The sequence below is a fragment of the Prionailurus bengalensis genome, chromosome E4, assembly GCF_016509475.1.
Source record: "Prionailurus bengalensis isolate Pbe53 chromosome E4, Fcat_Pben_1.1_paternal_pri, whole genome shotgun sequence".
NCBI lineage: Eukaryota > Metazoa > Chordata > Mammalia > Carnivora > Felidae > Prionailurus > Prionailurus bengalensis.
The window spans coordinates 2,703,275-2,716,250 of record NC_057360.1 but is presented as its reverse complement, the minus strand read 5'-3'; the positions used below and the strand labels follow the sequence as shown (position 1 = coordinate 2,716,250).

Here is a 12,976-nt window from a genome sequence, read left to right as displayed (position 1 = left end):
CTCAGTCAGTTAAGTATCCTACTCTTCATTTTGGCTCAGATCATGATCTCATGGTTTGTGAGATCAAGCCCTGCATCTGGTTCTGCACTGACAGCACGGAGCCTGCTTGAGATTCTCTCTCCTTCCCTCTCTGCCCCTCCCCCTCTTGTTCCTTCTCTCTCTCTCTCTCTCTCTCTCTCTCTCTCTCTCTCTCTGTCTTTCTCAAAATAAACTTGAAATAAATAAATAAATAAATAAATAAATAAATAAATAAATCTGTTTTTCTCATATGAACAACTAATTCTCTTGTATTTCCCTCATTGATTTGTAAAACTCTTTCTGCTTTATATAAATGGATCTGTTTGGGGGTTCTTTATTCTCTTCTTCTGGTTTTGTTTTTTGTTTTTTGGGGTTTTTTGTTTGTTTGTTTTGTTTTTTGGTCTGTTCCTGCACCAGCATCACATTGTCTTGATTACTGTAAGCCTGAAGTAATTCACCTGGCGTGATCGACCACTCCCACCCACCTTATTCTTTTTCATTTTCTTTTTTTCACCCTTTAGTTTTACATATGGCTTTTGTGATCAGCTTGTCAGATTCCATATGGGGCTTTTGATTAATTGCGTTGAATGTATAGATTCATCTGAGGAGAGTTGACATCTTTGTGGTTGGGTCTTTCCGTCTGTGAACATGATATATACGTACCATTTAGATATTCTTTTATATCCTTCGATAAAGTTTCATTTTTTTTTCTTTATTAGTTGACTTCAAATTGCTTGTTAGATTTGTTCCTAGGCATAGGTACCTTGAAGAATGGGATCTTTTCCAAATAGTGTTTTTGTTTGGCATTGCTGGTCTTTGTGAACTCTGCTAATCTTGTCTCCAACACCCTAACTTCATTCCTTTCCATTCAAAACTTCTCTTAGATTTTCTGTGTCAATTCTAATGTCAATTTTGTTTCCTGTTGTTTTTTATTAACTTTCACGTAGGTATGCAGTGTCGCTCCCTTTAGTTCTCATGTTCACCTTTTTCGGCATTAATTTATAAATAGGGTCGAAAACTTTTTCAAGCTATTTAAAGGTAAATTAAATTTAAAGGCAACCTCACAATTAAGCAGAAAATTCTGAGAAACTCAATTCCATTCTAAGGTTATAAAGCATATAAAATATTCGGTTTAATATAGTAACAAAGACAAAGACCATCCATTTTTGTCTTAACGTTTTAAAATATTCTGTAACTTTGTTCAAAGCTAGCTTTTTCCTCTTGCCTGCTTGCTTCGCATCCTAAAGTAATTCTTCGTGCCTTTTTTTTTTAAACTTCGCTAATTAAGTGATGTCTCTTTTCCAGTAAAATCACTGGTTCCTTTCATTAAAAGAAATATCTTACACTAATGCCTATAGAATAAAGATACGACTTTTAACTTTTAAATTTGCATGTTAAGTTCTGAATTCCAATAATATTAAACAGTCTAGCTTCCTTCTTTGGAAATTGATTTCTGCACAAAATCCCATTAATCATTCTCTCTCTCGCTCTTTCTCTCTTCCTCACTTCCTCATTCTACACACACGTGCACACACGCACACACACACACACACACACACACGCACTTAAACACAAATCCAGTGAATTGTGTTCCATATATGTAACATACGTTCTGTATATAGAAGTTAGAAGTTAAAAGACTTCTAAATATTTTGATTATAAATCCTGCTTTAAAAAACTCAGGAACTTTTAAGAATTAATGGGGGCATATTCAGATGAACTCGAAAATTAATATCCTCATTTTTTATGTAGACTACATGCTGTGATGTTTTTGTTTTCTTTGTGGATTCTCTTTTCTAAATCATTTCTTTTTAAATTTTGAGACAATTATTTTTTTGCTAATTGAGCAACTGTTTCAGGCTGTTTGTAGATGTCGCAGGCTGAAATTTAATTATCAACACTATAAGAATTTTAGCTTCATCGAGACATTATTTGCCTTATTGATGTCTTGCTTGGCTTTATTTACTTTGATTTATTTTTAGAGATGTTTGAAATAGATGGAGTGTTTCATGATATCTGTTTCCTCTCTTGCCCCCGGATTCAGACTGTAGACAGTACTCCTCTTCCTGTTCACACACCGACCTTAAGGAAAAAGGGATGTCCTGCTTCAACTGGCTTTCCAGCTAAGGTACTCAATCTAGATACAAGCATGATGGGTTCTGGAAAAAAAAGTACTAATAATGGGTTTCTTCTGCTTTTTGTATTTGTTGTAATTTGTGCTGTTGGTTCCCTCACAATCACAAACATAAAAAGCTTGGAGAGAAAACAAAAGAAATTGTATATGAATGGAAATAATCACCACCTGGAAAGGTAGGACGAGTGTTGCAGACCTTGTTTTCTTCTTATTCCGTCTTTTCTCAATTTTTTTTCATTTCAGTCTAAATCAAAAATGACAGTTGAGAATGGGAGGGCTGTCTTGAAGTGCACGGTTTGGTTGGTTTTATTTATTTGGCAAAAAAGCTGACAAGTTGGAGTATTACGCCTTTTCTTTTTTAAGCATTTCTGAGTTTTTGAAACATTTCTATTTTTGAAGTATATTCTCCTTTTACTTCATGCTGTTAAAGATTTTTTTCAAATCAGTTATGGGCACTTAACGAATTGAAGGGGAAATAAAATAATCGAGGAACCAATTTTTCCAAAATCCCAAACAACTTTTTATTATTAATTATTCTCATTTTAAAATATAAAATCTGGAATCCATAGTAGTGGAGGAACAGACGACTTGAATATACCGTAGATACAGCATTAGCTTGCACACAAACACATTTTTGATTAAGGAGAAAGACTACAGACTTGCAGAGTTCAGAAGAATGCTGGGTTTGTGTTTTGCTAGTTCTTCGGGGTTACGCTTTTTTTTAATATGCAGTCTCATTTAAAAAAATTTTTTTTAACGTATATTTATTTTTGAGAGAGACAGCGTGAGTGGGGGCGGGGTAGAGAGAGAGAGAGAGACAGAATCCAAAGCAGGCTCCAGGCTCTGAGCTGTCAGCACAGAGCCTGAGGTGGAGCTCGAACTCACGAACTGTGAGATCATGACCTAAGCCGGAGTGGGATGCTTAACTGACGGAGCTACCCAGGAACCCCAAAAATGTTTATTTATTTTGAGAGAGAGAGAGCAAGTGGGGGAAGGGCAGAGAGAGAGGGAGACACAGAATCTGAAGCAGGCTCCGGGCTTTGAGCTGTCAGCACAAAGCCCGACTCGGGGATCAAACCCATGAACCGCGAGATCATGACCTGAGCTGAAGTCGATCGCTCAACCCACTGAGCCACCCAGGCGCCCCTCTAAGTATTTGCTTTTAAATAATACCTACTATTAAAGTTAGATATACAATTAACAAAATAAATGTATAATTGAACCATAATTTGAGAAGGTTTAGGGTTCCAGAAAACACAGATTGCCATTCGTTGCTTATCTGCATAGTTAGTTCATGTAGGTAATACAATAAATGGAAATTTCTCATGAAGGGAGGTTATTGCTTCTATGCTTGCTCTCTTTTTTGTGGTCTCCTTGCTTCCATTTTCCTAAACTGAACATCTTGAAGTCTGTTACTGTGAGGAATAGTGCTTAGAGGACTCACTGTAAAGAAGATGTTGAGGCTGCACATGGAAGAATTTAAGACTGAAGTTGACCAGCCACTGAGAAAGAGACATGTTTAGTGAGAAATTCAGCTGAATTACTGTTGTTTCATTCTATTCATTGTAACTATGACTGAGGTATTGATTGTGGTAGAACATGAAGATTTAGTTGCTTAGCTCAAGCTCCTACAAAGAAATTCTAGAAATTGGAAAACTTAAATGACCTCCCTCCCCAGAATGTAAACCAGAGAATGAGAGACAGGTTGGTGGATCCGAAAAGCTAATGAGATACACAGAAGTATAACTGGTATAAAAGAAATACAATCTGCATAACCTATGCTAGATAAAGCAAAATTTTGAGGCCAAAATATGAATTTAAAATAAATTGGCACAATACGTATCTCAAAGAGACTTCAAAAAAAAGTATATTGGTAACAGGGAGTGGGATAAGGCAGCTGTGAAGAAAAACAATTTGCAAGTGCTCACATGAAAATATAACTGCTGACGTAAAGTACCCAGCAGACAGCCTCAGTGGAAGGAACAGACTGGATATAGCAGAAGAACAAGTTGGCGAGGCGGGAGATGAGATGGCTAGTCTAAGACGATACGTGGTAGAAATAGTTTTAGTATATCTGTAGTAGGACTTTGAAGGGAAAAGAAAAAAATACAGAGTTAGAAGTACTGGAAGAAATAAATCACCTAAAATTTTCCAGCGCTTAAAGCCGAAAAGCCTCACATCGAAATACATCATTGTGTGCTAGAGAGAATAGATTTTTAAAAACTCACACTTAGACACATCATAGTCGAATTTAAGGATATCACAGATCGAGAGAAAGTTCAGAGTGTTAGAAGGAAAAGAACTGTGAGCCCTAAAATATTAACCCAGCTATAATATCAACAATGAGAGGAAGTTAAAAATATTTTCATGTGTGCAAGAACTTCGTTTATTATTGGGGAAAAAAAAAAAAACCCTCATTGAAAAACTCTCGTATACACTAACAACAAACTACCGGAAAGGAAATCAAGTAAACAATCCCATGTACAACTGCATGGAAAAGAATAAAATGCCTAGGAATAAATTTAATCAAGGAGATAGATCTGTTCACTGAAAACTATCAGACATTAATGAAAAAACTAAAAAGACACCAATAAATGGAAAAATATTCTGTGTTCATGGATTAGAGAAATTAATGTGGTTAAAGTGTCTTTAGCACATGGCAATCTGTAGATTCAATACAGTTCTTATCAAAATTCCAGCAGCATTTTTCACAGAAATAAGGAAAACAATGCTACAATTTGTATGGAACCACAAAAGACCCCTGAACAGCCAGACAGTCTTCAGAAAGAAAAAGCTAGAAGTGTCACACTTCCTGATTTCAAACTGTGTTACAAAACCATAGTAACCAAAATGGTATGGTGCTGGCATGAAAACAGAAACATAGATCAGTGGAATAGAATAGAGAGCTCAGAAATCAATACGCATATGCCTGTTTATTGAACATACATATGATCAATTAATTTATGACAAAGGCACCAAAAATAGACAATGGGGAAAGGATCGTCTCTTCAAGAAATGATATTGGGAAAACTGGACAGTTACATGCAAAAGAATGAAACTGGACCGCTTTCTTATACCATACACAAAAATCAATTCAAAATGGATTAAAAACTTGAACGTAAGACCTGAAACCACAAAACTCCTAGAAGAAAATAGTGGGTAATCTCCTTGAGCACTGGGCTTAGCAGTGATTTTTTGGATTTTTTTTAAATGTTTATTTATTTTAGAGAGAGTGAGCAGAGGAGGGGCAGAGAGAGAGGGAGACACAGAATCTGAAGCAGGCTCCAGGCTCCGAGCTGTCAGCACAGAGCCCGACGCGGGGCTCGAACTCACAGACCGCGAGATCACGACCTGAGCTGAAGTCAGACACTTAACTGACTGAGCCACCCAGGCGTCCCGATGACTTTTTGGATTTGATACCAAAAGCAAAGACAATGAAACAAAAGCAAAAGTCAGTGAAGTGGAACTACATCAAACTGAAAAACTTCACAGCAAAGAAACCCATTACCAACGTGAAAAGGCAACCTACAGAATGAGAAAAAATACTGTAAATCATGTATCTGGTAAGGGGTTCATATCCAAAATAGAAGAGCACTCCTACAACGCAATAGCAAAAACCAAAAACGTAATCCAGTTGAAAGATGGGCGGAGGACCTGAATCGACATTTTCCCAAAGAAGATATACAAATAAACGGCCAACAATTACATAAAGTGGTGTTCAGTATCACTAATTGTCAGGGAAATGAAAATCAAAATGACAATGAGATATCACTTCATGCCTGTTACGATGGCTGTCATCCAAAGGACAAGAGATACCAGGTGTTGGCGGGGATATGGAGAAAAAGGAACCCTCGTGCACTGTGGGTGGGAATGTAAATTGGTGCAGCCACTGTGGAAAACAGCATGGAGGTTCCTCATGCAATTCAAAATAGAAGTACCATGCGGTCCAACAACTCCACTTCAGGGCATTTATCTGAAGGAAACAAAATCACTATCTGAAAGAGATACCTGCACCCCCATGTTCAGTGCAGCATTATTTACGGTAGTCAAGACATGGGAATAATCTACGTGTCTGTTGACAGATGAACGGATAAAGAAAATGTGGCACATGCGCGCGCACGCGCGCACACACACACACACACACACACACACACAGGAATATTACACAGCCATAGGAAAAAGGAAAGTCTTACAATTTGTGACGTGACATGGGTGGACTTCGAGGGCATTTTGTTAAGTGAAATAAGAGACAAATACTGTATGATCTCACTTATGTGTAGAATCTTAAAAATCTGAACTCCACAGAAATGGAGAACATATTGGTTGCCGGAGGTGGGGCTGGGAAATTAGGGAAATGGCTGAAGGAGGCTAAAAGGTACAGACTTCCAGTTATAAGGTAAGTAAGTTCTGGGGATGGATGGAAAGCATGGTGACTCTAGTTAAGAACACTGTATTGTATATTTGAAACTTGCTAAGAAAGTAGATCTTAAACGTTCTCCTCACAAGAAAAAAACAATTGCAACTATATGAGGTGATGTGATGGATGTTAACTTACGGTGATCATTTTGCACTACATACGTCCACCAAGCCATTGTGGTAGACACCTTAAACTGACATGTTTTATGTCAGTCATCTCTCAGTAAAACTGGAAGACAGAAAAGTAAGTATTCTTAGAGGAAGTACTCCATCAAAAAAGATGGATAAAGCCACATGGCCGCTGTGAGAGATTTGGGAAATAGGGTGACTAGTATCTCAGAGAACTTTCCTGTGATCTACAAACATAAGGACCCTCGCTCTACAAAGTGGAAGGGAAAGGAAATGCAGATTCAGAGCAGTCCAGAATTAAGTTCGAGACAAACACAGTGGAGGTGAGTGTAAGGGTCAGATGAGGTGAACATGGTTAGGCATCTGTCTCTCCTTGGGAAGTGCTGCGGAGACAGCATAGCGTGGTCGTTACCGTGGCAGGTTCCCAGCAGGGTCTCCCGAATTGCACACTCCGCTCCGTCACACACTCTCTGGGTGGACGGACTCAAGCGAGTTACGTGCCTTTCCCTGCTTCATTTCCTCATCAGAAAACGAGTACAACCATAGGACCCATTCCACTGGATTCTTTGGAGTTTTAAAGAAGCTTAATATTTGCAAATACCTTAGAACAGTACCTGACAGAGTAGTATCGTGTAAACGTTTAAGTATTGGCAACTTGATGAGGAAAGTGAGCCCAAGTGTGGATCTCAGCAGGCTGGAAGAAATAAACAGAAGACGAGCACATAAAATGTGTGATTTTCATACCTGCAGAAGGAATGCTATTCCGTGAATGACGGCAGGAAAGAGAAAAGAGAAGAAAACATGGTGGCCTGGTACCGATAACCGTGCAGTGAATTGTCTCAAATCCTAATGGCTTAAAAAAAGATGTTTTTATGACGCTCCCAGTTTTGTGGGTCTGAATTTGAGAAGGGCTCCCCTGGGAAGTTGTCACTAAGGGTCTGCCGTGGAGGGTGGCCAGCTGTCAGCCAAGGCTGCAGGTGTGTGCAAGTTCGGCTGCGTGACCAGGACGGCTCCCTCCGGTGACGGACAGCTCATGCTCATGGTCTGTCCAGATGACGGCCGCAGCCTTCCTACGTGGCGGCTGGCTCTCCAGAGTGAGCGCACCACGAGAACCAGCGAGAAGCCGCGTGGCTGAACGCAAAGGTGTGCGCAAGGGGGTAAAAGCAAAGGAACGTAGACGTCACAGATACACACCATGATGTGGAGTTTAAGGTGTAAAACATCAAGGGGCATGAAAGGGGGCAGTGTATACCAACAAAGGGAATAATAGACAAAGAAGATCGTGATCGTGAATGTGTATGGGCCTGACAGTTAAGCCCCACGCTACCTGAAGCAAGAACTGAGAACTCAGAGAAGCAGGGTAGAGACAGATTGGAGATTTTGATCCACACTGATCATACCGACAGCATAGTGGGGCAAACGCAGGGCAGAGGACGGAGGGTTAGTACCCACAGGCACCAAGAGCTCTTACAAACCACACAATGAAGTGTGCCTGAGGTAACTGGCCAAAAGCCAGGAATAAGCAGATGAAAAATCAAAATGACTGACACCGAAAAGATGGTCAGGGGGCCTGGGTGGCTCAGTCAGTTAAGCCTCTCACTTTTGGAATGGGCTCGGGTCACCATGTCACGGTTTCGTGAGTTTGAGCCCCGCATCAGGCTCTGGAGCCTGCTTGGGATTCTCTCTCTCCCTCTCTCTCTGCCCCCTGCCTCACTCACGCTGTCTCGGTCTCTCTCAAATAAATAAAAGAATTTTTTTTTTAATGAAAATAAAAAGGTGGTCAAACTTACTAGAAGTTGGGGCAAAGCAGTTTAAAGTAATAATAAGTGGTCTCTTAGCATTTGTGGTGTACGTGCCTTTGTTATCAGTAGGATACTATGACGCATTACAGGTGCCAGTGTGATTCAGTTCCACCTTTTTAAATGCAATGTAAAAAAAATTTGATGAAAAATATGTGTCAGTGAGTCTTTAGGATCCAGTGAATGGAGGATTCTGGGAACTTGGTCACCACGGCAGCATGGTTTTTAAATCTCTCCATACAAACAGACGAACTGAATAGATATGAAAACTTAAAAAAAAAAAAAAAACAGATGGGACCTGAACAGTAGATGAGAAGATTTTCCCATGAACTCCAAAACTCAAACTGATAGGGGGAAAAAAAAAGTCATCTGAAGACTCCCCATGTTATTAAACATCGTGCTAGAAAAAACAGGTGGAGCAGAGGGATTCATGATAATCCCAGAGCCAGAAAACCACAAGCACGAGCACGCGGTGCTGGGAATCTCAAGGACAGAAGACACAGAAGTGAGTTTCCAGCCTCCGCTCCTTCCTGCAGCCAAGGGCAAGGGAGTCGAGACGGTGGGAAGGTGGTCCAGTGCTACGACTGTAAGGTCTCGGAACCAGCTGGTCAGAATGTCCTTCCAGATGGCAGCCCCAAACTAAGGAGAGCTGGCGGGGGTTGGTTCAAAACTGAGCCAGACAGGAAAGGAAAGAGAAGGTCCAGACAACGAAGGAGAGTGGGGAGGAAGAGCTCAGAAAGCACAAGGTCGTTTTTAAAAATCATTTTATGAAAATGATAGAAAAGAGAGTCAAAGGCATGGAGCTAGAAGAATTACTGTGGCCCACCCCACCCTCATATATGTCCAGGAAAAGTCATTTCGCTTGAAAGCGAGGAACTGAAAATGGTCACCGTCAAATCTCACACGCACAAAACGGGAAGAGCGGGCATTGTATCTTCACAAAAAATGGAAGTGTGCCAGAAAGGGCCGTCTGCAAAACCAGTGAAAACTGCAATCAGTGTTTCAGAAGAAATTGAGGGAACAGTAGAAGCTGTGAAATAAAAATTGGAAATCGCAATCTAGAAACTTAGAAATGAGTGCTGGAGAATGCAAGATTTGAGGAGACATGACAGAAATCCGGATACAGCCTGACCTGTAAGGAATTTGGGAGTAAATAAACTCAACAGATCACTTATGAGAAACAGAAGATGGAAAGGAGATTTTTTTAATCAAAAAGTGAGGGAAAGGTAAAAAGGATTTGAGAAAAGTGATGGAGAGAAAAGAAAGGCAAAGAGGGGCCAATGTTTATATAATAGGAGTCTCTGAAAGAGACTCTGAAAGCAACAGAAAATATGAAAATCTATATTCAAGATTTTCCAAAATAAAGCAGACTTGAGTACCCTATATGTTATCTAACTAGAATTGAAATAAAGACTTGAAACAAAAAATAAAATAAAGCAGACTTGAAACTCCTATGACAGAGGCACACACCATAACCGAGAAAATAACCCAGACAAAACAAAACACATTCCAGCAAACTATTGGTCTTTGAAGAAAAAGAAGAGTACTGGACACACAGGCAAAAAGTAGTAAGTCACTCAAGGAGGTAAAAAAATGAAATTTTCATCAGACTTTTCAATAGCAGCCCTACACCAGAAAACAATCGGATAACATTTAAGATTCCCGAGGAAAGTGTGAGTCAAGGGTTTTTCCGCCTTTGTGACTTTGTGTTTGACAACTTCATTGAGGTATAATTGATAAACAACTGCATGTAGTTAATGTAACAACTTGATGAGTTTGGAATATCAGAGATTTTTGAGGATTTTAGGTTTTTTAAGGATAATAAAGCACCCGTGAAAAATAAAAACCACAGAACATGCAAGAACTCAAGAAATATTGTTCCCACAAGCCCTTCCGGAAGGATACAGAGAGGACAAGCTTCAGATCAACCAGAATGATAAGGCACCAGGTACCTTTAGGGACAGGAGTAAAAAGAGGAGTCTAGAATGAATTGGGGAATTGGTTCAGAATCCACAGAAAGCACCGTTAGAGCATCTTTCAAAACTCAACAGCTTACCCCCCCCCCAACTCAGCAGTATGTTCATTTTGTGGAATAAGCAAGCCAGAGACCACAGACTGAGGGACGCCAGGCTCAGTGGTTGGTGAGAGAGGGGAGGTGTTGAACTAGAAGTAGTGAGATTTTGCAAAAGTCTGCAAACTGAAGGTAAGACTCCAAAACCCATTTCCCCTGCTTAGCTCCCAGAATGTTGGCGATGGGTTTATCGCTTCCTCCTTCTGTCCCCTCCTTGGAGGATTTCAGTGGATTCTCTGAAGAAATTGAATGGCCCAGAAAAGACTTCCAGATAATGGCAGTTGAGAATCCCAAAGAGACAGCTGGGTTCTTATCAATGGCACATACACACACATACTGCCCAAAAATAAACCAAAAAACTTTCCACTAAGCTTTTTTACTGATTTACATTTAAATATGAACAAATTCCCAAGGATCAGCAGATATTTTAGGAAATCCACTAGCAAAAGAAAAAGATCCAAAGAAACAAAAAATTTCCTATTTTCGTTGAAGGATAAAGAGGCAGTGCCACGCAGAAGGAACAAAAAGGAATAACTAGAAAAACAGGAAGAGTCCTTTGAAAGTTAAAGATAAGACAAGCATTTAAAAAATGTTTCAGATGAGTTGGGACATAAATTTGAGAAAAATCTTTTAAAACTTATTGCAAAAGGATGGATAGAAAATAAAATTTGAGAAATCAATATCCAAAAAACAAAAAAATTCCGGTAAAATAACAGAAAAAAAGAAAAGGAAATTGTACTAAATAATACACTTTCTGTAACCGAAGGGCAAGATTCCTGTGTGCAGAGTCCTGCCAGTTCCCAGCACGGTGGGTGACAGATACCTCCTCCTGGGCACATCACTGTGTGATGTTTCAGGACACCAAGAATATGGAGAACTTTTGTAAACCACCCAGAGATCAAACAGATCACGTTCAAATGATCAGGAACTGAACTGGCACCATACTTGTTAACAGAAAAATGCAGAGAACGGTTGTCAGGTAAAATGATTTCAAGCGAGTGTGTTTGATTCCTCATCAAGTGTTTTATCAATTTTGAGAGGGAAACGAGCATTTTCAGAAAATCGGGATCTTCTAAAAGCGTATCGCCCAGGCCCTGCTTTCTAAGTAAACCACTAAGAAATGAATTCCAGCAAAACGAGGGAGGAGACGAAGACGGAGAAGGCATAGGGTCCACAGGAGAGAGAATCCCACACGGGTTGGTTGAGAGACTGAGGCCTGTGGCCGAAAGCAGAGCAGGAAAGCAACAGGCTCCAGGAACGACGCTTCAGGTCGGTGAACATGGGGTAGAAGAGTCTGGAAGGCTTCCTTCCTCACGTGGTAAATCGATTCTAGGGCATTTTACAGCCTCTTTAGAGAATCTGGGGATGATTCATGAGTGAGACTTAGAAAATTAACTTTAAAAGATGGAGGACGTCCTTCATTTCAGAGAAATAAAAAGATTACACAGGAAAGATGCAACTGTAGTATGCTTCTCGACTCATTGATGATTCCAAGGTCACAATAACTTACACATTAAATGTAAAATGCGACCCCAAACACAAAGAGCAGCAGGTGTAATAGTGCCAAATCCTTCTCTTCCATAACAGGAAGTCCACATAATGTCTCAAAGCAAGAAACCACAGTATGCTCTTGCTTGGGTTTTGGTTTGGTTTTGTTTTTGCCAGAAATACGGAGATATATTACAGAAGGGGGCAAAGAGCTGGAAGGGGTTAAAAGAAATCACTTCTAGGAGGGACGACCTGGGGCAAGAGGGATGCTTCTGCTTGACTAAGTGTGATACTACTGTTTTCCTTTTTAAACTGTGTATTAGTTTGATTTAAACAATTAAAAAACATGCATAGGAGAACATGTGGAGAAATTGGGCGATGAAAATAAGCTCTGAAATCGTAAACGTAAGACGGAAATATTGCTGGACTCTATCACATCAAAATTAAAGATGTTTGTACAGTGAAAGCTTGGTTAATAGGGGCTATTCGGTGGTGACTGTCTAGCAAAGGATATTTGCAGTGTGCAACACCAATACGGGATCAACCTCTAGAACATGTATGAAACCCCTGCAACTCTCTATGGAAAAGATTAGAAAACTGTTGAAAAACTGGCAAATGATCTGAATAAGTAATTCTCAGAAAAGGAACTCCTAATGGTCAACAAGCATGTGAAGAAATGTCCAATCTCATTAGTAACTGGAGAAATTAAAAATTAATCCTTTAAAAATTATTATCACTTTATACTCACCAGATTGCCAAAAATTACATAAGGTAACTTAAAGGACAAGAAGAAACAGACGGCTTCGCACACCGCTAGTAGAAGTGTAAACGATCCTGGGCGCCCGGGTGGCTCAGTGGGTGAAGCGACCGACTTCGGCTCAGGTCGTGACCTCACGGTGGGCGGGTTCAAGTCCCGCGTCG

At 39.9% G+C, this 12,976-nt stretch overlaps 1 protein-coding gene across 17 annotated transcripts in view; it reads left to right on the top strand.

Moving 5' to 3' along the window:
• CDC42BPA (CDC42 binding protein kinase alpha) overlaps positions 1–12,976 on the top strand; it is a 321,754-nt gene that overhangs the window by 272,768 nt on the left and 36,010 nt on the right. For all 17 annotated transcript variants that reach the window (XM_043568805.1, XM_043568804.1, XM_043568800.1 and 14 more), the window contains one exon: positions 2,063–2,146. In XM_043568805.1, coding sequence (XP_043424740.1) covers positions 2,063–2,146 — 84 coding nt within the window. The remainder of the gene's footprint in view (positions 1–2,062; positions 2,147–12,976) is intronic.